The sequence below is a fragment of the Pangasianodon hypophthalmus genome, chromosome 29 (genome assembly GCF_027358585.1).
Source record: "Pangasianodon hypophthalmus isolate fPanHyp1 chromosome 29, fPanHyp1.pri, whole genome shotgun sequence".
In the NCBI taxonomy this organism is placed as follows: domain Eukaryota; kingdom Metazoa; phylum Chordata; class Actinopteri; order Siluriformes; family Pangasiidae; genus Pangasianodon; species Pangasianodon hypophthalmus.
The window spans coordinates 2,675,864-2,703,813 of record NC_069738.1 but is presented as its reverse complement, the minus strand read 5'-3'; the positions used below and the strand labels follow the sequence as shown (position 1 = coordinate 2,703,813).

Sequence of the window (27,950 nt, the reverse complement as noted above, 5' to 3'; positions counted from 1 at the left end):
CTTACTAACGATGAATGAATGTATAGATTTGGCTGGTTTTTTTCTTTTTGCATTCCCTTTGTCCACTTTGCATACTATAACAAGGTGCACTGTATCACAACACTTCAGGAATTATCAGATTCCAGTAGAAAAAATACTAGATTTCAAAATTTTATTAGAAGAAACAAGTTAACAGTAAATAGAATGATGTCAGGCTTTGAACTGATTGTTAACATTTCAGGACTGACAACATAAAAGATTAAGCTCACAATCATTTTGTTCCTTTTCAGAACCAGATATTTTATGCTAAAAATTGTGATATTTATCTGCAGGAATATTTCACTTCAAAACAAAAACAGGGCTTTTATCAGCTGTGGAGCACAGAGCACTAAAGCAAGTCTGAGAAAACTGTAAAAACTTACTCTTTAAACCAGAGCTGTGAGATGTAGGGCAGACACTGAAGGAAATTCCTCACTTCACTCTCTTCATCTGAGCAGTCTCTCAGCTCCACTGGTTTCTTCTCTGTTTGGAGTTTCAGCACTTCTAGGAGGAGGGAGACTTTTCTCTCTGAGAGATTTATGTACCAGACTGCAGGAAGTGACTGGTAAACTGGCAGCAATGCTGGAAGGACACTCCTGCCTGTGTTACTCTCATACTGCCTTACATGTGAGTACAGATCCAGCAGGAAATCACTCTGTTCTTCATAATATTCATCTTCATAATAATATTCAATATCTGGCATCACTTTCTGTTTATAGTTATATGTCATCACTTTCTGCACTGTTTGCTGGATGTATTGTGGTTGGTGTAGAGCTGCTTGAAGACACAAATCCAGTTTAAATGTTCTCCATCTCTTTTCTTGTTCTTTCTCTCCCTGTGTAAAGTAAAAGCTGGAGAAAAAAGTGAAAGACTCACATTATTACAGTACACAACATAGAGAACAACACACACACACACACACAAATACACACTTTCTCCTGGACTCCTGTTTTTTTTTTCTTAAACATTTACATTTATGGCATTTGGCAGATGTGCAGAGAGACGTACACAAGTGGTTTGTAGTCTCTATCTTAAAGCCTCTGATATGTTAGAAACTGTAACTGTGGACGAGTCACTAAAGTTTCTGTTTCTCGTTGAGTAAAAATATTAAGGAGCTGTTGCTAGAACACAGAGAGTGTCTTAGGGACACTAAAAGAAACCCTGCAGTACTTGGCTAGTAGTAATGTTTATGCTCTATCATGTGTTTTCTTCCTGATATTGAAGGAAACACAGATATTTACTCAACGATATTAGACAATCATCTCTGTACAGTTACTGCATAAATATCATATACTGTGAGAATCTTCATACTGGGCTGTAAACAGAGTCACTGACAGAAGTCTGAAAGTGAAGTGGATTCAGACACGGGTTACACGTGGACTTAAGCTGATTTTCTCAGTGTGTCTTTCAGATTATTAACATCACCTGCATGTACTTCACACTTCAGAGTTTTATTGAATAGAAGCGTCTGTCACAGGATTTAACAATAATAACGTCCAGACCACTGCCTTTAAACACAAGCACTCGCCTTTACGGTAAAACAAAAATCTTTTTTGGCCTTTTTTGCGTTCCTTTTTCCATATTGCTTACTTTAACAAGTTGCACTGTGTCCTGAGACTTCAGGTACAGATCAAATTATTTTAAAAAATCATTAAAAAAAAGTGAAAGATTTACAGTTTTACAGTACACAACATAGAGAACACTACACACACAAGTGACACAGAATAAAAAACTTTGGAATCAGTTTAATATTTAAAAAAAGATTAAAATAGCTAATTAAAAGTAGGGCTGAATGATTTCACTAAAATATCTAATAGCAATTTTTTTTCTAAGCGATTGTGTGATTGTGGTCAGGAGAGAGTAACAGCAACAAGAGCATTCACTTATCAGTTATTAATAGGCGAATTTACAGTTCTGGTGATTTTTGTTTCGTTTTAAGAGATATTAACTTTTTAATGTTTATAATTATTGGAATAAGCCTAGTTCAAGAGCTACCGAATCCCTACTGAAATCCACACCCCTCTCAGCCACGCTGAGCAATCTTTCCCATTGACTGATTACTGAAATTTGTTTTTTTACCAAACGGTGATGATGAGAACGCTAACATGTCACACTGGATGTAAAGCGGCCAAAAGAAGAAAAGATCTCGGATTGCTGAGTCTCGTTTGCTCTCGAGCTCTCTTCATTATTAAGCCTGTTTGGTCTGTAGCAATCTGCCAGGTCTGATTACAAAGGTATTATATATAAAGTTTATTAATAAAGTAATTAAATAAAGCGCACAGTGTTCAGAAAGTGTGCACAATGGATTACGGTGCAGTTAACTACTGCGAGTGAAAAAATAAAAATTAATTAATTTCAGTTTTTAATATGTCTAGAAACAGATTGAATAATCTTACAATAATTCAATAATCTTATATTTGCTTTCTTGTAATAGGAAGTACTTGATACCTTCACTATGTTAAAGATATTTAAACTTGATGTCATTTTTTGCAGGGCTAAAAAATAGTGAGAATATTCACTGTGAGCCGTAATCAGAGTCACTTAAAGGGGGAGTTCACCTTTTTCACATTTCACCCTTTCTAAGCACTTGTAGGGCGATTTCTAGACACCTCAGGCAGTTTTTATATCAATAGCTTAAATAATTTGTTAAAACTAATTACAATAAATCAATCAACAACCGGAGTGGTTTGTCCCACCTCCAGCACCCTGAAAATATGAACTACGAAGAAGAGAAAAGATCGAATCATGACAGGAATACATAGACCACCATGAAGAAAAGTAGATTTTTTTTTTTTTTTTTTTTTTTTTTTTATCTTTAAAAATTAAGTTTTGAAAAAATGGACATCGACAACTCAGTTACCGCACTCAGTGTCATAAATTCATCTGATTATAATCTATTTTTGAAAACAATCTTTAATGGAGAAAAAATATAAAAATCTTAAAACTGCATGTAGTGACTTAAAAGCTGTCTGAGGTGACTAGAAATCGCTGAATAAATATTTAGAAGTCCTCAAATGTGAGAAAAGGTGAACTTCCCCTTTAAGTGCAAAAGTTACAGCATCTACACAGACAAAGTTACACGTATTGAGACGCGGGTCACACGTGCACTTAAGCTGATTTTCTGAGTGATTCATTCAGATTATTAACATCTCCTGCATGAAGTTCACACTTCAGAGGTTGGCAGATTTTTATTGAATAGAAGCGGCTGAGACGGGTTTTCAATAGTGTATAGACCACTGCTTTTAAACACATTCACTTGTTTTTAAGGTGGAAAAAAATCAGGGATAGAAAATGCAGACTGAAGACGGAAATAGTCTTTTAAGCTATCAGATGTAATATGATCAGGATAAAGCAGTTACTGAAGATGATCGATGATAAACACAAGAGATGATTTAAAAATAAAAGACTAATATGATGGTAAAGGGATGAGACGATATCAGGCATTGAAATAAACGTGTAATATGAAGAGCAGGACACAGAACTTACTCATAGGAGTGTAACGATGCATCGTGATGCTAAAACGTGACGATGTGCATCGCTGAAATGTGCAAATCACAGCATGGAAATCAGCTTTCTATTAATTATACATCTAATACATTTACACTGTTTGAACAGCAGAGGTCCTAATCTGCACAACTCAGAGTTAAATTATATAGAGAGCACGCTGGTCACATGATCACACTCTTTCATGGAGAGTCTGCACCATTACCAGGAGATAGACTTTGGAGCTCTATTTCCGGTTAAAATGACGCCTCAGGCTCTGCTACGGAGCTCGTTATTTACATTTACATTTATGGCATTTGGCAGACGCCCTTATCCAGAGCGACTTACAATAGTGCTTTGAAGTCTATCAAAAATACATTCTGATATTGGCTCGGTAGGTCACAAACTAGGAATACCATCAGTCCAAAACTCTGTTGGGAGTTTTTTTTTTTTTTTTTTTTTTTTTGTTTTTGTGAAAGTGCTAATTTAAGTATTTTATGAAGAGGTAAGTCTTTAGCCGTCGTTTGAAGACTGCCAGTGACTCAGCTGTTCGGACATCTAGGGGAAGTTCATTCCACCACCTTGGTGCCAGAACAGAGAAGAGTCTCGATGCATGCCTTCCTTGTACCCTGAGAGATGGAGGGACCAGTCGAGCAGTGCTAGAGGATCGGAGGGAGCGTGGTGGCGCTCGAGGTGTGATAAGTGCCTTGAGATAAGTGGGTGCTGGTCCGTTTTTGGCTTTGTAGGCAAGCATCAGTGTTTTAAATCTGATGCGGGCAGCTACAGGAAGCCAGTGGAGGGAGTGCAGCAATGGGGTGGTGTGGGAAAATTTAGGAAGGTTGAAAACCAGTCGTGCAGCTGCATTCTGGATCAGTTGCAGAGGACGAATGGCGCTCAGAGGCAGACCTGCCAGGAGTGAGTTGCAGTAGTCCAGTCTCGAAATGACAAAGGACTGAACAAGCACCTGTGTGGCCTGTGAGGAAAGAAATGGACGAATTCTTCTGATGTTATAAAGGAGAAATCGACATGAGCGAGTTAGATTAGCAATGTGAGAGGAGAAGGACAGTTGATTGTCCATGGTTACCCCAAGGTTGCGTGCGGTAACTGAAGGCGAGATTGCGAGATCCTGAGATGGGGATGAATCACATGGGATGAACAGCAGTTCAGTTTTGGTGGGATTAAGTTTCAGCTGGTGAGTTGTCATCCATGATGAGATATCAGCCAGACAAGCTGATATCCGAGCAGAAACATGAGAGTCTGAGGGAGGGAAGGAGAGGATGAGTTGAGTGTCATCTGCATAGCAGTGGTATGAAAACCCATGTGAGGATATGACCGCACCAAGAGATCGGGTATAGAGGGAGAACAGGAGAGGACCAAGTACTGAGCCTTGTGGAACACCAGTGGAGAGTCTGCGAGGAGCAGATGTGGATCCCCTCCATGTTACCTGATATGACCGATCTTCCAGGTAGGAAGCAAACCATTGCCATGCTGCACCACGAATTCCAAGACTCATGAGGGTGGATAGGAGAGTCTTGTGGTTCACCGTGTCAAACGCTGCTGAAAGGTCAAGGAGGATGAGAACCGAAGACAGTTTGGCTGATCTAGCGGCATGTAGCTTCTCAGTGACGGCCAAAAGGGCAGTCTCTGTGGAGTGTGCCGGTTTAAAGCCAGACTGATTGGGATCTTGGAGGTTGTTCTGTGAGAGATAGCAAGACAGCTGATTATAGACAGACCGTTCAAGGGTTTTAGAAAGAAGAGAGAGAAGTGATACCGGTCGGTAGTTGCTGATGACAGAGGGATCTAGAGTGGGTTTCTTCAGGAGTAGGGGAGTAGGGGAGTTATGTTTCAGTCCATCATTTCCCCGCGTCGGAGACTTTATTTATTCAGTCTTTTGTGGGAGAATTTATAAATGTATTTATTTATTTTTAAGATATAGTAAACCTGTAGTACATTTTATTTACAATATTAAACCTATAAACGGTTATAGCAATTTTTGATTTATTTAGTTTCATACAGACAAAAATACACACTGTTTTGCATTGTTTATGATTCAGAAATGAAACAAAAAAGTTTTTTTCAGTTATAATTTTTCTTCATCAAATTTTGTTCAAAATATTCTGAGTATCGAATTCAGCCCAATCGTGAATCCAGTATCATGAATCGAATAATGATGAGAGTATATTGTTACACCCCTACTTAATAACGATATATGAATGTGTAGATTTGGATGTTTTTTCTTTTTGCATTTGCTTTGTCCACTTTGCATACTATAACAAGGTGCACTGTATCCCAACACTTCAGGAATTATCAGATTCCAGTAGAAAAAATACTAGATTTCAAAATTTTATTAGAAGAAACAAGTTAACAATAAATAGAATGAAGTCAGGGTTTGAACTGATTGTTAACATTTCAGGACTGACAACATAAAAGATTAAGCTCAAAATCATTTTGTTCCTTTTCAGAACCAGATATTTTATTTTAAAAATGGTGATATTTATCTGCAGGAATATTTCACTTCAAAACAAAAACAGTGCTTTTATCAGCTGTGGAGCACAGAGCACTAAAGCAAGTCTGAGAAAACTATAAAAACTTACTCTTTAAACCTGAGCTGTGAGATGTAGGGCAGACACTGAAGGAAATTCCTCACTTCACTCTCTTCATCTAAGCAGTCTCTCAGCTCCACTGGTTTCTCCTCTGTTTGGAGTTTCAGCACTTCTAGGAGGAGGGAGGCTTTTCTCTCTGAGAGATTTATGTACCAGACTGCAGGAAGTGACTGGTAAACTGGCAGCAATGCTGGAAGGACACTCCTGCCTGTGTTACTCTCATACTGCTTCACATGTGAGCACAGATCCAGCAGGAAATCACTCTGTTCTTCATAATATTCGTCTTCATCATAATATTCAATATCTGGCATCACTTTCTGTTTATAGTTATATGTCATCACTTTCTGCACTGTTTGCTGGATGTTTTGTGGTTGGTGTAGAGCTGCTTGCAGACACAAATCCAGTTTAAATGTTCTCCATCTCTTTTCTTGTTCTTTGTCTCCCTCTTTAGAGTCAAACCTCGAGAAAAGTGAAAGATTCACGTTATTACAGTACACAACATAGAGAACACCACACAAACACACACACACACTCTCACTCCTGGAGACCTGTTTTTTTTTTCTTAAACATTTACATTTATCTCTATCTTAAAGCCTCTGATATGTTAGAAACTGTAACTGTGGACGAGTCACTAAAGTTTCTGTTTCTCGTTGAGTAAAAATATTAAGGAGCTGTTGCTAGAACACACAGAGTGTCTTAGGGACACTAAAAGAAACGCTACAGTACTTGGCTAGTAGTAACGTTTATGCTCTATCATGTGTTTTCTTCCTGATATTGAAGGAAACACAGACATTTACTCAACGATATTAGACAATCATCTCTGTACAGTTACTGCATAAATATCATATACTGTGAGAATCTTCATACTGGGCTGTAAACAGAGTCACTGACAGAAGTCTGAAAGTGAAGTGGATTCAGAGACGGGTTACACGTGGACTTAAGCTGATTTTCTCAGTGTGTCTTTCAGATTATTAACATCACCTGCATGTACTTCACACTTCAGAGTTTTATTGAATAGAAGCGTCTGTGACAGGATTTAACAATAATAACTTCTAGACCACTGCCTTTAAACACAAATCTTTTTTGGCCTTTTTTGCGTTCCTTTTTCCATATTGCTTACTTTAACAAGTTGCACTGTGTCCCGAGACTTCAGGTACAGATCAAATTATTTTAAAAAATCATTAAAAAAAAAAGTGAAAGATTTACAGTATTACAGTACACAACATAGAGAACACTACACACACAAGTGACACAGAATAAAAAACTTTGGAATCAGTTTAATATTTAAAAAAGATTAAAATAGCTAATTAAAAGTAGGGCTGAATGATTTCACTAAAATATCTAATAGCAATTTTTTTCTAAGCGATTGTGTGATTGTGGTCAGGAGAGAGTAACAGCAACAAGAGCATTCACTTATCAGTTATTAATAGGCGAATTTACAGTTCTGGTGATTTTTGTTTCGTTTTAAGAGATATTAACTTTTTAATGTTTTATAATTATTGGAATAAGCCTAGTTCAAGAGCTACCGAATCCCTACTGAAATCCACACCCCTCTCAGCCACGCCCCCTCTTAGCCAAGCTGAGCAATCTCTCCCATTGACTGATTACTGAAATTTGTTTTTTTACCAAACGGTGATGATGAGAACGCTAACATGTCACACTGGATGTAAAGCGGCCAAAAGAAGAAAAGATCTCGGATTGCTGAGTCTCGTTTGCTCTCGAGCTCTCTTCATTATTAAGCCTGTTTGGTCTGTAGCAATCTGCCAGGTCTGATTACAAAGGTATTATATATAAAGTTTATTAATAAAGTAATTAAATAAAGCGCACAGTGTTTAGAAAGTGTGCACAATGGATTACGGTGCAGTTAACTACTGCGAGTGAAAAAATAAAAATTAATTAATTTCAGTTTTTAATATGTCTAGAAACAGATTGAATAATCTTACAATAATTCAATAATCTTATATTTGCTTTCTTGTAATAGGAATCTTTTCAGACAGAATTTTTCTTCATTCAAATTTTGTTCAAAATATTCTGAGAATCGAATTGAACCCAATCATGAATCCAGTATCATGAAACAAATCAAATATCGTTACACCCCTACTTAATAACCATGAATCAATGTGTAGATGTTTTTTTCTTTTTGCATTCCCTTCGTCCACTTTGCATACTATAACAAGCTGCACTGTATCACAACACTTCAGGAATTATTAGATTCCAGTAGAAAAAATACTAGATTTCAAAATTTTATTAGAAGAAACAAGTTAACAGTAAATAGAATGAAGTCAGGCTTTGAACTGATTGTTAACATTTCAGGACTGACGACATAAAAGATTAAGCTCAAATTCATTTTGTTCCTTTTCAGAACCAGATATTTTATTCTAAAAATGGTGATATTTATCTGCAGGAATATTTCACTTCAAAACAAAAACAGTGCTTTTATCAGCTGTGGAGCACAGAGCACTAAAGCAAGTCTGAGAAAACTGTAAAAACTTACTCTTTAAACCAGAGCTGTGAGATGTAGGGCAGACACTGAAGGAAACTCCTCACTTCACTCTCTTCATCTGAGCAGTCTCTCAGCTCCACTGGTTTCTTCTCTGTTTGGAGTTTCAGCACTTCTAGGAGGAGGGAGGCTTTTCTCTCTGAGAGCTTTATGGACCAGACTTCAGGAACTGACTGGTAAACTGGCAGCAATGCTGGAAGGACACTTCTGCCTGTGTCACTCTCATACTGCTTCACACGTGAGCACAGATCCAGCAGGAAATCACTCTCTTCTTTATAATTATAAGGGATCACTTTCTGCACTGTTTGCTGGATGTTTTGTGGTTGGTGTAGAACTGCTTGCAGACACAAATCCAGTTTAAATGTTCTCCATCTCTTTTCTTGTTCTTTGTCTCCCTCTTTAGAGTCAAACCTCGAGAAAAGTGAAAGATTCACATTATTACAGTACACAACATAGAGAACACCACACACACACACACACACACACACACACACACACACACACACTCTCTCTCCTGGAGACCTGTTTTTTTTCTTAAACATTTACATTTATGGCATTTGGCAGATGTGCAGAGAGACGTACACAAGTGGTTTGTAGTCTCTATCTTAAAGCCTCTGATATGTTAGAAACTGTAACTGTGGACGAGTCACTAAAGTTTCTGTTTCTCGTTGAGTAAAAATATTAAGGAGCTGTTGCTAGAACACAGAGAGTGTCTTAGGGACACTAAAAGAAACGCTACAGTACTTGGCTAGTAGTAACGTTTATGCTCTATCACGTGTTTTCTTCCTGATATTGAAGGAAACACAGATATTTACTCAACGATATTAGACAATCATCTCTGTACAGTTACTGCATAAATATTATATACTGTGAGAATCTTCATACTGGGCTGTAAACAGAGTCACTGACAGAAGTCTGAAAGTGAAGTGGATTCAGAGACAGGTTACACGTGGACTTAAGCTGATTTTCTCAGTGTGTCTTTCAGATTATTAACATCACCTGCATGTAGTTCACACTTCAGAGTTTTATTGAATAGATGCGATTGTGACGGGATTTAACAATAATAATAAATAATTAACATAAGTAAAACAGGGCTTTTAGCAGACGTGGTGCACAGAGCACTAAAGCAAGTCTGAGGAAACTGCAGAAACTTGCACGTTAAACCTCAATTTATGGTACAGTAACGCCTGCTGTGTGCAGTTTGAATAAAAGAGAGGTGTGTATCAGTTAGATATGATTATGAACTTTTTCCCCCCACATTCTTCCACCTTTGTTCACTTTAAGGACATTATGATTATGAATGTTTATGAACTTAAGCACATGTTTCCTGTGTGATATCAGCTTGAGTGAGGAGCAGTATTAAGTCCAGTGCCTCTGTCTGACAGTGTTATGCAACCACAATATGTCATGCTGAGATTCATGTTTTGGGCTCGAAATACACTCAAATAAATGATGGAATGTCATTTCAGGCAAATATTAAATAAATAAGTAAGTATGATATGATCAAATAATGAACAGTATTGTCTCTTTAAAGTCCACAAAAAAGTTCTTCACACAGAAGGCATCAGAGCAGACAGCACTGTTTATCTCATGGGCAAGATATTTTATGGATGAAGTGATGAATGAACGTAAAGTGAGCTGTAAACATAGCAGATGAGTGCTCAGTCAGCTTATCCTTCACACTGTGGCCACTTTCTCTTTACACAAGTGACACAGAATAAAAAAAATCAATAAAAAAATAAACTGCCTCTCCCTTTTTTATTACTGGAACATCTTTTTTGCCAAAAAGACGAGGGAACTAACAGCCAAAAGAAGAAAAAACAATCACACTGCTGAGACTTTAGCTAAGTCCTTCTACCATGTTATCTCACAGACCTTTTGTCATATGGTGTGAGACTTTGTCTATGATGTCTTTATGCTGATTTAGGTTTGAAAGCTTGCATTAGTTTTGTATTCTGCTGTGTGTGACATCCTCTGGACTGATTTATACTTCTGCGTGCACATCTCTACATGTACGTCCTTGCACAGGGTGAAGTATTTATACTTGCATGTAACATGACCGTGTCCTCTAGCAGGCGCTGTCACATGAACAACACCAGAATCTGCTGAATTAGACAGCAAAGAAGGGCCAAAAACAATGTGAGTTCTGTGTTTCACTGTACGAATAAAAGTATTATAAAAGATAACATTTACATAACTTTGTCTTGAAAAGTGCTGGGGAAAAATAAACCTCGTGCAGTTAATTATAAACTGAAACTGTTTCTGAAGTGTTTCACTCGTCTGTATTCAGCAGCATTATATTGAATATATCTTATATTGAAGCACTTCAGTGTACCGTGTTTAAATTCACAAGTCTATCAGTCACTGAAGACGACGCTCTAGTGTTTATTGTTATTGAGTTGCTGTGGTTTACATCACTACACTGTGTGTTTATTGGGAGTCTGTTAGAAGAAAGAGAAAGTAAAGTGTGTGATCCTGCAGGATTAAACTGGATATTATAATGAACTACAGCCGTTATGAAGCTTCACACTTTATATAATATATTTATATTAACACAATACCATGACTGTAGATTTCTGTAAATAAATCCATTATACAGTATCATGATCATATCGCAGTGTGTGATGCAAACAAGAAGCACAGGGGAAACTCGCTATTAAATGTGAGAGTTTTATCATAGAGGAGAAATGTTTACTGAAGACACCGGTCTGAGAAACTAACACAGTGAATCAGTTTACACTGAGATTTATACACAGCGTTTTTCATCCGATTCTGTGGCGAGCTGTTTTAAGGTTTATAACAGACTACACTTTCAGAAAGCAGTTTCAGACCACCAGCTCGTCTATAGAAGATGGAAGGTTCTGGATGTGATGAAGGAAATTTTTACTGTTTGCACTTTATTGTTCCTCATTTTATTGTTTACATTTCAGATGTATTGTGAACAGTATTACTCTGATTTAAACAATATTAATCAGAGTTTGATTAAACTCATTGGAGTATCTCAGGAGTATTAGTGAGGTTGTTCAGCAAAAAAATGTTTGTGACTGCAGCAAGATACTAGTCACTTCAGAATAACAGACCTTATGCTTTTAATCTTATTATAAAAGTTTGTATTGCAAGTTTTCGTTTTTATATCTTATAACTGAAATATAACTGAAATGTATAGTATCATAACCAATCTGTTCTAATGTATGAGCTAAACTAAGGTTCATAACATGTGACATTTTTGTGCATCCATGGTACAGACCAGGCAGCAGCATCGCTACCAGAGCTGCATCCATTGTTCGATTTGCGCCACGCATGCGTGGCACAAATCGGGCAGCGGACGCAGATTGAGTAGCCACAAAATGAAAGTACGGGCTGTTGTTTTATGCGTTTGGTGCTACGGTACTTTTTCAAGTACTCTGTTCAGTCTGCCGAAATATTTCCAGGTTTTCATCTGGATTGCAATTTACCAGTTGAAGACTGCCAGTCATAGTGGAATAAAATAGAATAAAAAAAAAGACTAAAAGAGTTTTTTCGATTTAATTATGGTTCACAAGGTGATTATAATATAGAACACGGATTCTAAATTCATCGGGTGGGCTGGATTAAAACCTTTATCAGTCCGGTTCCAGCCCATTGGCTGTATGTTCAACACCCCTGAACTAGATCCCTATTAAATTTTGCATTTTAAATGGTCTTTTTTTTTTTTTTATCATTCATCTTCAGCAACAACTATCCTGATCATAATACATTTAACTGCAAAGAAAAAAAGCTGCTTCCTTCTACAGTCTGCATTTTCTACCTCTGCATTTTGGGTTTAAAGGCAATGGTCTAGCAAATATTAAAAAAATTTCTCTCATGTTTTGGGTCATTGTTGTGCTGAAACGTGACATTTCTCTTCATCTTCAGATTTCTAGCAGAAGCCTGAAGATTTTGTTCCAAAATTGACTGGTTTTTGGAGCTATTCATATTTCACTCCACGTTTATTTCAGTGATATGCTGTCCAAAACATACCTTTAGGAATTTTTTTGGCCAAAAAGTATAATCTTGATTTCATCAGACAATAAAACACTTGGCCACATGGTCTGTTTTTTTTTTCTTTTTTTTTTGAGAAAGGTCCGTCTAGCCACCCTAGCCCTCAGCCCAGACGTGTGAAGAATATGAGATATTGTTACCATATGCAGGGAGTGACCAGTACTTGCTAGATGTTCCTGCAGCTCCTGGACATAAATACATTTTGGGAATTAGGTTTAGTACATATCTGTTGCTTGAGTTACTTACTTGAGAGAGCCGCTGTGTGGCAGCCACGAGAACACTGTGTTGTAAGGATCATTTGTGAGCTGGTGTGGGTCTTTATCACAGTGTAGATAGAGATTTATTTGTTCTGCACTTCGGGTTATGATTTTTACAGCTTGCTCAAGCACGCCTGTATCACTGCTCATCAGAAGGTGGAGCTCATGCCCCAGTAATTGCAGGAGCTGTATCAAATAATCCAACTGCTCATGTTTCAAGGAAACTGTCCACACCTGACAGAGTGTTGTTGATAAATCACTGAGGGACAAAAAAAACACCATCTGTGAGTAAATTATATCATTTTCATTTAATATACAGTTACATACATTATATACAGTATATTGAATTATTAATACCTTAGATATTGTGAATGTTTGAGAATTGTCTTCAGCCCTGAGAGAGACACAGCACTGTTCTCCAAATCAAGATGAACCTGTTTGTTTCTGGATTGGCTGATTACATAGGACACAGCACAGCATGTGTAAGGGTCGAGACGTTCCTCACTCAAATCTAGATGATAGTTTATTCTCTCTAGAAATGAGCAGCAGCTTTCAGGTAACTGAAATTCATACAGACACTGACATATGAAGGCAACATTTTCATCATCTGGTTGACCACAGAGGAAAGTGTTTAAGACCTTCTCAAAGAAACCATCAATGTTTTTCTTGACGTTGTTCAATGGAAAGAGACACTTCAGAAGACGAACGTTGGTTTGTGATTGAAGTCCACAGAGAAAAGGAATTACATGCTTCATGTGATTACTGTCTTCATTCTGGCACAGATGGAGTACATCATCAAGTATTTCTGTTTTTTCTAAAAGCCAGAGAGCAGAAAAAAATTCCTGCATTGTGTTGTGAAGAAATGCACAAAATGTCCTGGCAAATGCTGGTGACACATCTGAGACTGACTTCAAGAAAGCACCAGTAATGCCTTTCTCATCATAATCAAACTCCAGGTTATTCGTTTTTAACTTGGTTGCACTGAAAGCACTCTCTGCTAAAGATAACACCGTGTCTCTGCAGTTTTTAATGTGTCCATCTAATTCCGGCAATTTCTTATTTCCATGTCTCTGTAGACAGTGACGAAAAATTCGCACATACAGCTCACTAGCTGTGCATGGCTTCTGTGCTTCTTCAGAAGTGTAGTATGCAATGCAGGCTGCCACCATAAAAGCAAACATAGGGACATGGCAGAGACTGAAGAGTGCAGGATTGTTTATCACACTGTCTACCAAGTCTGGATTATTATCTGATATTTTCCTAAAAAAATCATAAATTGACTCTTCACTGAAACCTTGAACGTAGACTCTGCATGTTGGCCAGTCAGAGAACTCATCCTCTACTTCAGGCCTACATGTTGCAACAATCGTTGCTTCAGGCAGAAGTTCATGTTTCATGATCCCCAGCAAAATCTTGTTGTCCCTCAAATCTCTGATTCCATCAAAAACAATGGTGACTCTTTCAGAATATTCTTGAAGGTATTGTGAAATTTCTTCAACACTTTCTTTAAGCTGTGGATTTGACATTAAAAATGTGCTAAGCAGAAGATTTTCTAAGCTAACTATAGTTGAGGTATTTGGCAGTGTGCTTTCATCAAAGTAAAACACAAAATCAAGGTTTCTGTCATGTCTCTCTGCCCAGTGATGCAACATTTGTTGAACAACTGCTGTCTTCCCAATTCCAGGTTTTCCTACTATGAGGATACTCTTCTCCCTGCTATTAAGCAAATCTTCAGGGGATTTTCCCCGTGTGTCTCTTGGTATGTAGGCCTTCATCTTTTTTGAACGGGACTTTTTAGATTTCTTTCTCTTGAGCATGATTTTGTTATGGGGTGTATTCTTTTCTGTGTCTGTATCCAACACCAGAGGAATAAAGGTGAAGTTTTTTTGTACTTTTCCTCCATAGAACTGCAGGCTTTGCTTCCACTGTTGACCATGATTTTCTTTTGTTCTTGTCTTCAAATCCTTCTGCAGCTGATGACATGAGACAGGTCCTAAAATAACAGGTAAAATGAAAACATTATTGGTGGGAATAACTCACAGTATTTATACAGTTTAGTGTCTTTTAGTGAGATTGCAGATTTAACCTTTACCACAATATTTAAGATACTTCTTTTATCATGTGCATTGTGTACACAGAGTAAATTTATTATTAGTCATTCATGTGCATATCTCAAGCATTCTTACCTTGAATATAATGATCTTCAGCCTCATCTCTAAAGGAGAACAAGCAAATCCATGTATGTAGTTCAGGAGTTTTTGGCAAAACCGATTTCCTCTCACGATCCAGTATTCTGAGAAATTTATAACAGGCCTCCTCACCCTTGTTGAAGACCCAGTCCAGTATCTTCCTGGTTTTATTGTACTTTTCTGGTTCTGCCTCAATTTCACTAACTTCATTGCCATTGAAAACATTCTCTTGGTGAAGTTTTTCAACAATAAGAGGCAGGTTTTGTAGCCGTCCAACCAGGTTTTCACGAGCATCTCTGACATACTGTCTTGCAGGCTGATTTGAAGAAGCCATATTGATGCCGTCAGTTCTTCAAATTCATGAACTCCTCCATCACTGAAATGACAAGAAATACACCTATTAGTAAATGTACAGTATTTCATTCATTAACATAATTCTGAATTCATGTAAATATATATTGTTAGTCTAATAAGTTTGGTTAACTAAGACAATCCATTAAAATACGCAACAACATTTGACAACATCCAGCCTATTCCTGAAGTGTTCTTGAATTCAGTTTACAGAACTTTGCAAAAGTAAACAAATAATATCTACTATCTTCACATTTCTACTCTTCCCCAGTCAGACTATTTGTTACAAGTACTTTATTAATGGACCTCTTGGGTTACAATCCTTGGTCATTAATGGAATTTAAATGGTAGACTTTAGTGTTTACTTTGTTCAAAGGGACAGCAAGAGTCACCTGAATAAGCTCTGTCACAATGTCATGAGGAACACACCTTAGGACTGAATGGAAAGGTGTTCAGAGATGGTCACCACACTCACACTAGGGCAAACTGCTAAATAAAGGACATAGTAAGGAATGCTCAGCAGGCTCCCTGTCATGGAATACTGTAAGGTCAACAGATGGATAACACGTAGTAACGTGCAAAAATCTTAGGCACATACAAAGAAATCGAAGATTGCTTTTAAAAAATACTATGTTGTTGTTCTTCTTCTTTCCACTGCTCCTGTTAGGGGTCACCACATTGTATCACTGGTCAGCATATTTGATTTGGCACAGTTTTTTTTATGCTAGATGCCCTTCCTGATGCAACACTCCCCGATTTTATCCTGGCTTTGGACCGGCACTGGGAGTCTATGCAACCCCAATGGCTGGGGTTGGTTCCCTGGCCAGGGATGAGAGCGCCAAGGCCTAATCACTAGTCCTCCAGGGACCCCCCTCCAGGGAGCCTGCACTAATGGTTGTTTCTCTCTCTCTGCTTTCAGAAGGCGACATCAGTGGGGAAGACGGTCCCCTTCTACCCCCTGCTGCGCTTGGGGCTCTCTAAAAGCTGCCGCTACTAACCCTCTGTCTCCTCAGCATGCCGCTACACAGAGACTGCTGCACCAACCTCGGAGATGACCTCACCTGCACTCAACTAAGTAAAGTATCCCCATCCTGCTGTCACCTGGAGAAAAAGACTCCTGTAAAGCTACATACAATTGCGTACAACCACAGAATTCACGCAAGGCACCAATATTTTATCTGGGTCCCACCGTTCTTCACCCGAACAATATTTGATCTCCTGATCGCCTCACCCTCGAGATGATCAAACAAAAAAAAATGCTGGGTCAGTGGTGAAAAGATGACAAGCTTGCATACAGGCCTGAGCCTCCTCCACTAACATATTAATGGACACTTTCTGTCCTTATGAATAAAAACAAATTGGTCAGTTGTGGATGTACTGGTGCCAACCAGTGGAGAGTTTACAGATAGGGGGGCAGGAACACCAGATAACTCAATATTTGGACCAGGCTGTGCAACCGGAACCCGTTCCTGCCGTAACCTTTCATTATCTGCTTTTATTTGAACTATCAGCTCTCTCAATTCATGCAATTCATCTTCTATTTCTACAGACCGCTCAACCATTTACCACTAAAAGTGAAATAAATAAAAGGAAGGCCAGGATATCCACAGGAACCAGACAAATCACCTCACCTACAACACTGGAGGGTCACCACTGCCTTGCTTCTGTCAACAAAAACAAACAGAAATCTCCCAACACAATTTATCAATATAGTTCATAAAGATAATAAATACAATAAAAAGAAAAAAATTAATTACCCACGTCTCTGCTCTAAACCAGCAGGATCCTGCTGACTACGCCAGATTGTGGCGATACCGGGGAGGATGGTACTATATAAATACTGACCTTAAAATTTCAGGGAATGATAGACTACACCACCCTGGGAATTCCACCTGGGGAAATAGTTGATAGAGCACAAACTAGCCCTAGGTCACACCGATTCATTTCTGCAATGAGGGCAAAAGAGTATAAAAATAGAGACACTTTATTTTTTATTTTACACTTTCTTTAAATATTTCAAGGCCCAAACACACTAAAATCTAATCACAGGTCATCAAAGAATAAATGCACATGCCACAGCTGTCTCTCAGTCACAAAACACTAAAATAAAAAAAAAGAGAAAATAGGTATTTATTTAAACCAAGGGTCAACAAAACACAGGGCTGAGGCTTACCAGCAGAAGAGATAGATGCAAGAAGAAATATCTGTAAGTATCATACTCCCCTCACACACACACACACACACACACACACACACACACACACAAAACCATGCACTCATGTACCACACTTTACACACTCAAAATAGGGTGCTAATCACAGCACACGGTGAGGAAACACTCCACCACCAACAGAGGGGAGGTAAGGCCATTCTGCCATGGATCCCCAGCTACTGAAATAAACCAAACACTCAGTAAATAAATTGACAAAACCTACTGATATTGTTCAATAATACCAAAAAAAACAAAAACAGAAAAATACCATTTAACATATGAAATAAACAACTCCAGACACCAAAAACTAAAAAAAAACACACACAAAACCAAGCAAAGAAATGGAGTAAGCAATCACCACTAAACATACAGAGTTGTTTTCAATTAGCCGCATACTTGACAACTCCAACTGCATGGTAGCAATGCAGGCCATTGATCAGAAACTCAGGCCACAGAGCAAAAATTAAGAGTCTCCCCCGAGTCGAATACTAAACAACAACAAATACACCTGAATGAAACCAAACTCAAATAAAGCAATAATGAAGCAAGACAGCAACAACCCTTGTGCGCACTTCAAAGGTAGCCGTGTGGCATGGGAAAATCTGGTCAGCCTCTCGAATCAGCAAATTCCTGATGCATGCAATCAGCACACTAATGCCACAACTGCCAAAACAAGGAAAACAAACTTACCCAACGAAGGGTCTCCCCCAAAAATGTAATCCTTCAATGGGTAAGGACCCCACAGCATCTGACTATCACTTTGTATTCTTCACTGTCACTCTCCCTGGCCTGGCAGAAACACACTCTTCATACTGCTCTCCTGCTTGCCACAATCTCTATTCAGTCTCTCCTTCCTCCCTCTTCCAGGATCCTACCAACCCTTTCACACCCTGACTCCTTTTCCTTTACTGCTTAAATGAGCCACCATTACTTTCGTCTTTTCACTTTCTTCATCCATTGACCTCTTCTGTCCTGTCTCCTCCAAACCTAGGAAGCCTTCACACCCTGCTCCTTGGTTGTCAAATCTGTTAAGCAGTAATCAGAGACAGTTAAGACCAGCTGAGAAAAAGTGGAAGAAATCACAAATTGATGCTGATCTCCTCTCATACCACTATCCTCTGTCAAAGTTGACATGACAGCTGATAAGACATCGTTCTACAAAGGAAGGCAGGAATTATCTCCTCTCTGATATAGGCAAGCTCCATATTTTTCTCTTCACTTCTCAACCTGCCATCTCCTTTTTCCACCTTTCTCTTAGTGCTGATGGCTTCACCATCTTCTTTGATGATAAGATTTACAAAATCTCCCAATCCTTCCCTCCTAACCCTATTCTGATACAATACAAAATATAACAAATACTTGTTATGCATTTTCACAAATTGCTTATTTTTCAGGCAGTCTTAATAAAAGGGTAAGCCATGCTTCTTTAAGATATGATATAAACTTTTCCTTCACATGTAAATAGTCAACACCTAAAAGATTTCAGCAAAAGATTGCGGGGGATTTGTTTTAGTAATGGCAAGAATGCTTTAAAAAGCACAACAAATGCAAGATATAGAAAAAACATATAATGAATTTTTACAAATTAGTTACAGATTTCACATGTTCAAATACACAAGTATTCCTCTTTGTGTGTTTTTCAACATAGGAATGAAATAAGTTGCCTCAGTAATGTGTTTATAAAGGGTCCATTTACTTTTGCATTACTCAATTTTCTATTTTTAAATCTGAGATCAAATTCGGGAAAAGGTTTCTGTTTGTTTTTCTTATTCATAAGAATAATTACAACAATTAAAGGCTTTATTGTGCTTTCAGAAAATATTAATTATTCAGCATTAATGAAGTTGGATATGAACGGATTTGTGTGTAAATCGTTCATATGAGTGTTTACACATGAAATTTGGTATTCATGAAAATCCTGTAAACTCGGAAATGTTTGTATCTTGCTCCTGAGTGTGTGCAAATTTACTGACTAAAGTAGACTAATTAATGTAAATCAGAATCAGAAACAATTTAGAGGGGAGAGTGACTGTCAGTAGGTTGGGGGGGGGTCACCTGAGGGGAATTGGGGCACTGTTCAGCAGGCTGACTGCAGCGGGGAAGAAGCTGTTCTTGTGGCATGAGGTCCTGGTCCTGATGGACTGGACCCTCTTGCCAGAGGGGAGTGGCTGGAAGAGTACATGTCCGGGGTGAGAGGGGTCGGCTGCAATCCTGGCTGCACGTCTCCGGGTCCTCGAGACGTACAAGTCCTGGAGTGATGGAAGGCTGCAGCCGATCACCTTCTCAGCGGAGTGAATGACGTGCTGCAGCTTGGCCTTGTCCCTGGCCGTGGCAGCAGCAAACCAGACTGTGATGAAGGAAGTGAGAATAGATTCGATGATGGCAGTGTAGAAGTTGACCATCATCTTCACGGGGAGGTGGAACTTCTTCAGCTGCCGCAAGAAGTACAGCCTCTGCTGAGCCTTCTTGGTAAGGGAACTGATGTTCTGCTCCCGCTTAAGCTCCTGGGTGATGGTGGTACCCAGGAAGCGGAAGGACTCAACAGAGGTCACCAGAGTGTCACGGAGGATGACGGGTGGGTGGGGGGCTTGGGTCCTTCCTGAAATCCACTATCATCTCCGCTGTCTTGAGAGCGTTGAGCTCCAGGTTGTTCATGCTGCACCATGACACCAGACGGTCCATCTCCCTTCTGTAGGCCGACTCATCTCCATCAGAGATGTGGCCGATGAGGGTGGTGTCATCTGCGAACTTCAGAAGTTTAACAGACTGGTGACTAGAAGTGCAGCTGTTGGTATACAGGGAGAATAACAGAGAAGAGAGGACACAGCCTTGGGGGGATCCAGTGCTGATGATCCGGGAGTCCGAGACATGCTTCCCCAGCCTCACAAACTGCCGTCTGTCTGTCAGAAAGTCTGTGATCCACCTGCACAATGAGTCCGGCACGTTCAGCTTAGAGAGCTTGTCTCAGAGCAGAGATGGGAACGATAGTGTTGAAGGCAGAGCTGAAGTCCACAAACAGTAACCTGGCATAGGATCCTGGGGAGTCCAGATGCTGGAGGATGAAGTGGAGGGCCATGTTTACAGTGTCGTCTACAGATTTGTTGGCTCTGTAGGCAAACTGCATGGGATTCAGAAGAGGGTCTGTAATGTCCTTGAGGTGGGACAAGACGAGGCGCTCAAAAGACTTCATGACCACAGAAGTCAGGGCAATGGGTCTGTAATCATTAAGTCCTGTGATCCTCACCTTTTTAGGGACTGGAATAATCTGTGAAGTTTTAAAGCAGGCTGGCACATGGCAGGTCTCCAGTGAGGTGTTAAAAATGTTAGTGAACACCGGAGACAGCTGATTGGCACAGTGCTTCAGGGTGGAGGGGGAGACAGCGTCCGGGCCCACGGCTTTGCAGGGGTTCAGTCGTTTAAACAGTCTATTCACATCACACTAGGTCAGGGACAAAGAGTATCATCTAGAACATTTTGTGAAAACCAGACATTTATATTATTGGCATTAATTAAAGAATATAAAAAAATAAAGAAAGGGAGCCAACACAAACCCATCATTTAAGACAAATAAAACTAATCATTCCAATATAACAAAAGAAATGGTGGTGTAGAAATGGAGGATGAGCCGGTCTGTCTGCACAGAGCCATAAGCCCTAAACAAACACCTCAACTGATGAAAGGTTTAGCACTCGCTTATTGTTATTAATAGTATACATTGTTAAATATTTTTATTGGCATAATTGAGTCAGAATAATTTCCACTTCTGCCTTGCAGCCTTTATCCTGATCTTTCATTTCATGCTCCCAGCTGCCTGTGCACTTGACCTTTTATGGAGTCTTGGGGCATCACTAAATGTAATTGAGCTGGGTCAAGCACGTGCTTTGCACTTTATGAGTGATCAACATATGCACATGAGTAAAGAGAAAACTGTGTACATCTGGAAGAAAATTTTTGTTTGGTTTGGCTTTCACAAACATTTATACACAACTTTTATTAAAAGTTTGATGAATGAGGCCCAGTGAAATTAACAAATACATTATACGATAAAAGTATTGAAGTATTTTGAGTCGTTTTTCAGTTGGTATTGTATATTCCTCTTATACCACAGTGATTTGTGAATGACTAACTGTTTATTGTACTGTTTATTATGGAACGTACACAAGACTTGAGTTTTTAGGACAGAAGAGTTTGCACTTTCCAGTTACTCAGCAACATGACAAGCTGCTTATCAACTTAAAGTGAAAAATAAAAAAGAGAGGTTGGTGGAGGTACAACTGAAAAGTTCCTATAATATCCATAACAGGAATTAACCTCCTTTTAGGAAAACCTGCTGAATTTTACAAAGACTCCTCCCATAATCATTAAATGAATGTCTCATAACTTCACCAATTATACCTTTTTTTAAACAACAAATTTATTAACCTTATATTATGTATAGCATCCACCATTCAAGTCCTTGGGAATGAGCTGTTACTAGAGAAACAATAATGTATTAGAACTTGTCATAAATTGATAAAAATTGCTCATTGCTAACATTGCTCCCGCGATACTGCTGGGTCCGGTCCCGCTGTTGCCGAGGCACAGCGGAGACTGTTATCGTGGGGATCGCAAGTGGATTTAGCGGAGGGATCCGACACGGGCTCGTCCTTATCTCGGTCCTCACCCGCTAAATAAAAAAAAAAAAAGGCGTTTCATCTGTCTTCCTCCAAAGAGGCTGATGTGATGAGCGTCAACACGGAGGAGACTGTGGGCTCGCCACCACAGTCCCTCGCGTATGAGGAGCTCGTGGAGGTTGTGACTCGCGCTGTAGCCAAGCTCAATATCATTTGGCCGGCCGAGAAGCAGGATGCTCGTTCCAAAAGCAAGCTGGACGAGAGCTTCCTAGGAGCTAGATCACAGCCTTCATGACGGGGCCTTCTGTTTTTCCCCGATCTCCACGACAAAGTGCGAGATCGTGGGAGAAACCGTATTCATTCCGACTCTTCAGCCCTACAGTTTCGAATTACTCAAACATTACAGGGCTGAATGAGAACGGATATGCTATCTCGCCCCGTCTTCAGCATCGTCCCTGAAGGCCCCAAGGCTTCCCACCAGGCCAGTAAGACTGACGTCCGGCCTGGTTGGCAAAGCTTATACAGCAGCAGGTCAGGCCGGTGCATGTCTGCCTGGGCGAAGAGGCAGGCGGTGGCATTCCAGCACTTCCTCCCTCGCCGTTCCCAGGTCTTTGGGGCTGCTGAGCGGGAACAGCCCAGGCCGTCTGGCTCCTCATATCGCCAGACCCGGGAAGAGAGCGTCGCGGGCTGGGGAGTGATCATGAGTGGCCGCTCTGCCCAGGGTCTATGGGAAGGCCATCATCTCACGTGGCACATATACTGCCTGGAGATGCTGGCCGTGTTTTGAGCTCTAAAACACTTCCTTCCAGACCTAAGGGGACATCATGTGCTTGTCTGCACAGACAACACATCGGTGGTCTCCTATATGAACTGACAGGGGAATCTGTGCTCGTGGCCCTTATACAGGCTGACACACCAGATCCTCCTGTGCGCTCAGGGAAAGCTCCTCTCACTCAGAGTGGTATACATCCCTGGGCACCTCAATCAGGGAGCAGACATCCTGGGCCCGGGGAATGGAGGCTCCACTTCGAGGTGGTGGGGCTCCTCTGGAGGGAGGAGGAAGTGGATCTATTTGCGTCGCAGGAAACGACACACTGTCCACTCTGGTAATCCCTCATGCATCGAGCTCCCCTTGGGCTGGATGCCATGGTGCAGACGTGGCCGAGGCTTCGTCTGTATGCTTTCCCCTGATTGTTCTGCTCCCGGGAGTTCTGGAGAGAGTACGCCTGGACAGGGTCCGGCTTCTGCTAGTAGCCCCGTTCTGGCCGGCCCGAATATGATTCTCGGATCTTGTATCTTTCCTCGACGGCTCTCCACTGCAGATTCCGAGCAAGAGAGACCTCCTCTCTCAGACGGAGTCCTTCACCCCTGCCCGGAGTTATGGAAGCTGTGGGCGTGGCCCCTGAGGGGGCACAGCTCCTAGCATCCTGTCTCTCAACTGAGGTTGTTAAGACCATACTCCAGTCCAGAGCTCCCGCCATGAGGAAACTGTACACCTTGAAGTGGAAACTTTTCACTTCTTGGTGCGGACAGCGAATGCAAGACCCAGTCAACTGCCCAGTTGGTACAGTTCTGGAGTTTCTGCAGGAGTGTTTCTCTGCAGGGTTATCTCCCTCCTCTCTGAAGGTGTGCATGGTGGCCTTAGCTGCTTGCCACGCCCTTCTAGGTGGTCAGTCATTGGGAAGACACCCATTCGTTACACATTTCCTCCATGGCACCCGGAGGCTGAGGCCAGTACAGTGCACCAAGGGGTCCTCATGGGACCTGGCGGTGGTTCTGGAGGCTTTGTGCAATGCCCCCTTTGAACCCAATGAAGATAGTTCTGATAAGCTCCTCATGCTGAGGACTATCGTCTTGCTTGCTATATCCTCTCTCAGGAGGATAGGGCCCCGGGCATGGTTGGGGCATTCCTTTACCCGAGACCCGGGTGTGTCCCTAAAGTGCCCACTTCTTCTCCAGGCCCCGTGGTACTGCAAGCCTTTTGTCCTCCTCCCTTCCAGGAAGCAGGCTGTCACTCTCACCCCACACTTTCACCAAGTGTGTGGATGCTGCCCTGGCTCCTTTGTGCCTTAAGGGGATCCGCATACTGAATTACATCAATGATTGGTTGATTCTAGCTCAGTCAGAGCAGATGGTGGCTCGGCATCGAGACGTCGTCCTCGCCCACATGAAAGAGCTGGGGTTACGGCTAAACGTAAAGTGTGCTTTATCCACTACAGAGGACCACTTATGTGAGTGTGGTGTGGGATTCGACAACGATGCAGGCACAGTTGTCTCCTGCTCGTATCGAAGTGATTCTCACAGCCGTGAGGGGAGTGAGAGAAGGTATGGCGGCCTCCAAGGCCTTGTCAGTAGGCGTGGCCCTTTGGGACATTTGTGCTGCGGCAGGCTGGTCCTCTTCGTCTCCCCATTTCTACGACTTCGACCTGACATCTACCCCAGGGTCTAGAGTTCTCTCGTCTTGATGTGCTCGCCAGATACACACAGACAGGGACTTGCTCATAATGTCGCAGTGGGTATTCTCGTTCCCAAAGCATTTTGACACAGCTTGAGTTCCTGAAGGGGAACGTCTCTGGGTTACATATGTAACCATGGTTCCCCGAAGGGAACGAGATGCTGCATCTCTCTGCCATACTCCCTGCATCCCTGCAGGCACTCGCTTCACCAGAAGCTAACGTGTGTTTGCCGGATGCGCTTTATGCTTCCTGGTTGGTCACGTCACCCCGCTCGTGACGTCTCACTTCTCCATTGGACTGATTTCACGTGTGCTTCATAACGTGGTCTCACAGCTTTTTTTTTTTTTTCATTTCACTGTTCAATAACATCTAACACACTAACCTGCTTTAAAGCTCACAGCTGTACAGCTGTTACAGAGTCTTAGGGTGAGACAGCACTCTCCAAAAGTTTCATCGGAAATTTTTTATATAAAAGAAATATTTTTAGCAGATGTAAGAAAACGAAAGTAAAGCATTTCACGGGTCAAAAAACCGTCCAATTCATTTCCTGACCAAATACATGTACAAATACATGTACACAACTCACCAGAGAACCACTGAGTTTGGGAATTTATCTAAATTAATTCCTTTTAAACTTATTTTACAAGGAAAAAACTAACTTTTGGATAGAAAGAAAGACAAAGAAATCGTGCTCTGTTTCCAGGAAAGAGTGACAAAACGGAAACTGTAACACTTACCCAGTTTCCGCTCACACACACACACGCTGAATAAGGTTTACAGAGTATAAAAGTTTTTTATAAAAGAGTAGAAAAGTTTTTGTCCTGCTTGGTTCAGCTCTCCACAGCTGGCTAAGAGAAAACTGTGCATTAAAATGATAAAAGCAGATCTCCGGAAATATAGAGGACGGAATCCGGAAATATAGAGGATGAAGTAGGAGGCTGTTTAATGACACACACCTGTCTGAGCTCACTGCTTTTCATAGTGAAGCTAGGAGACTGTGATGATGTTGAAGGTGTGTTAGTTTGTAGCTCTAAAACTGAAACATTCATTTATTCAGCCAGATTATTAATATATGCCATATTGTACTTTATTGTCATTTTATCTTTTTTACTTTACACTCGCAGACATTAGCCCATATATGTAGAATCTCTGAATACACAATTAGACTGCATGGTCTTAATGGTTAATGTTAATTATGAACTGTTCAATATGAAACTTTTGTCCTAGACAAAAAAAAAATCTCCAACGCCATGCAAAAAATCCCTGCACGTTTTTTTCAGCAGAAAGTAGGGGATTGTAAGAGTTGTTTATTTTCTCTAAATGCAGGCATGAAGCTGTGAACTGTTTCTGTGTAGTTGTGTACACCTAGCTCTTGTAAGATTGTAGGAAAGCATGGATGTGGTCAGTAAACCTGTAACACCTGCTACAGCCTCACAGAATCTTGCTTCAGAGGCTCTCAAAGACAGAAAAGACACAAGCACTAATTACCACCCAATAAAACAAAAGCAGATGGAATATTTCATTGCATGTAATCAAAAAACATCAACAAAATCCTTCTACATTGAACAGGTCATTTTTTTAAATGCCTAATTGTTTAATATCATTAGTTTTTTCCCATTCCAGTGTGATTTCAAGAAAAGTCTAGCATAAACCTGCACATTTTCCCAAAAGCTCTAATTTCCTGTCCACAATTCAAGATGATCTAGAAGGATGATCTGAAAATGTAAAATTAATATCCCTTGTTTCTAATCCCTGGTGGAAATGATGATGTCTGTAATTTAATTTAATCACTGAGTAATTTAACTCAAATAAAAACTTTGACAACTATACCAGCACTCCCCTACAAGGATCCCAGTGGGAGATTTTAGTCTAGCTATCACATTATACACCACACCCATATCGACACACATCAACTGTGTATGAATTTAAACAACTATTCTATCTATCTATTGATAAAGAGTTGGAAATTAATGTCAGTGTCTTTGCACCATATCTTATTGTACTTTCCTCTAGTTTGTTTGTGTGTGTGACATTAATCAAGTTCAGCACATCTGCTGATGGCAAACTAAGATAAACCATGGTCATGAGATGTAAATCTTCCTGGAAAAAATCATATTTTTCACATGTGGTAAGTCCTCCACATGTAATTATGTGAATAATGTGGAAAAATGAACATGTGGCAGCAGAGGGCGCCACTGACACTCATACTCTGGGGCTGACATTACACTGGGGAGGTTAGGGATGAGATGGAAATTAAAAAAATATATATATATTTCAATGAAATTTCATCATAAGATTCTTATTTTCATGTAGTTTATAAAACTTTATTGTATATTATCATTTTTTATTTTATTTTGTATTCTTTTATTTGCCAGTAAATGATAGGAAATAAAAGCCCTGGGGAAATGAGATGACTTGGCCTGTTTTTATACACATACACTACAGTAATTTGAATAATTTTTTAGGTTGGGGGTTCGGGAAGCACAAGTTCTCAGAAAACTTAAAGGATCTTTAAAGGATCTTCAGTTATTCTTCTCAGAGAACTCTTAAAGGGTCTATATATAACCCTACAACAGTGTTTCTCTATCAAAGGGTTCAAGTGGAAGTATAAATAAATATCTATAAATAAATATTTATTACTTGGTTTCGTGCCACACAGAGCCACAAAATCACACACCAGAGAAGCAGCAGTATACGAGTCTGATAGCTGATGAACGTTTCTTTGATCTTAGACGTTTCCCTTGAACTTTCTTCAAGGCCAAAGTGAAGAGAGAGATAGAAACACAAGCCTTATCATCAGACTAATAGCAAATGTGATCAGGATTGATGAGGCTACACTGCAAAACAGCCAAATAACCAAGACAGGGTGGGTGACTTTTTGTAACAATTTTGCAGAACTGTTCATAAAGAACACAGATGAGAGCTTCATTATTGATTATATTGGTTTTGCTCACAGCCCTACCAAATTCTGGATTCTGATTGAGCTCTGTTAAATTCTGGAGATCCTGATTATGTGGAAAGTGTTGATTAATTTTCTATAACAGCAGCTCTGACAGTAGTGCAGCTGCAAATCACAGGTTTATGTAAATGCACTCGGGTTAGGGTTAGAAATACGTTAGATACGTTATCTGTTCTATAGTAACAGCTCGTTCACAGGGACTCAAACAGATTAAAAACATGTTAACATTGTTTCATGTAAGGAGATGTTTATTTAACATTTATGGAAGGAGTCTCCAGTGTCAGCACTT

General features: G+C 40.1%; 1 protein-coding gene across 1 annotated transcript; it reads right to left on the bottom strand.

Annotated features, from left to right (window-relative positions):
* Window positions 1–314: 314 nt before the first annotated feature.
* LOC113523970 (uncharacterized) lies at window positions 315–25,591 on the bottom strand. The gene is made up of 7 exons (XM_053231427.1): window positions 25,440–25,591; window positions 15,068–15,446; window positions 13,239–14,874; window positions 12,871–13,140; window positions 8,599–9,015; window positions 6,096–6,563; window positions 315–869 (listed from the first exon to the last, which is right to left on the bottom strand). The coding sequence occupies exons 2-7, from the start codon at window positions 15,402–15,404 to the stop codon at window positions 398–400; spliced, it is 3,600 nt and encodes a 1,199-aa protein (XP_053087402.1). The 5' UTR covers window positions 15,405–15,446; window positions 25,440–25,591; the 3' UTR covers window positions 315–397.
* Window positions 25,592–27,950: the final 2,359 nt, after the last annotated feature.

Coding starts and splice junctions, on each gene's coding strand:
- LOC113523970 (XM_053231427.1), bottom strand. CDS start 15,404: ATGGCTTCTTCAAATCAGCCTGCAAGACAGTATGTCAGAGATGCTCGT. Junction 14,875..15,067: donor TGAAGATCATTATATTCAAG/GTAAGAATGCTT, acceptor CTGTTATTTTAG/GACCTGTCTCATGTCATCAG. Junction 9,016..12,870: donor CCACACAGCGGCTCTCTCAA/GTAAGTAACTCA, acceptor ACTTTTCTCGAG/GTTTGACTCTAAAGAGGGAG.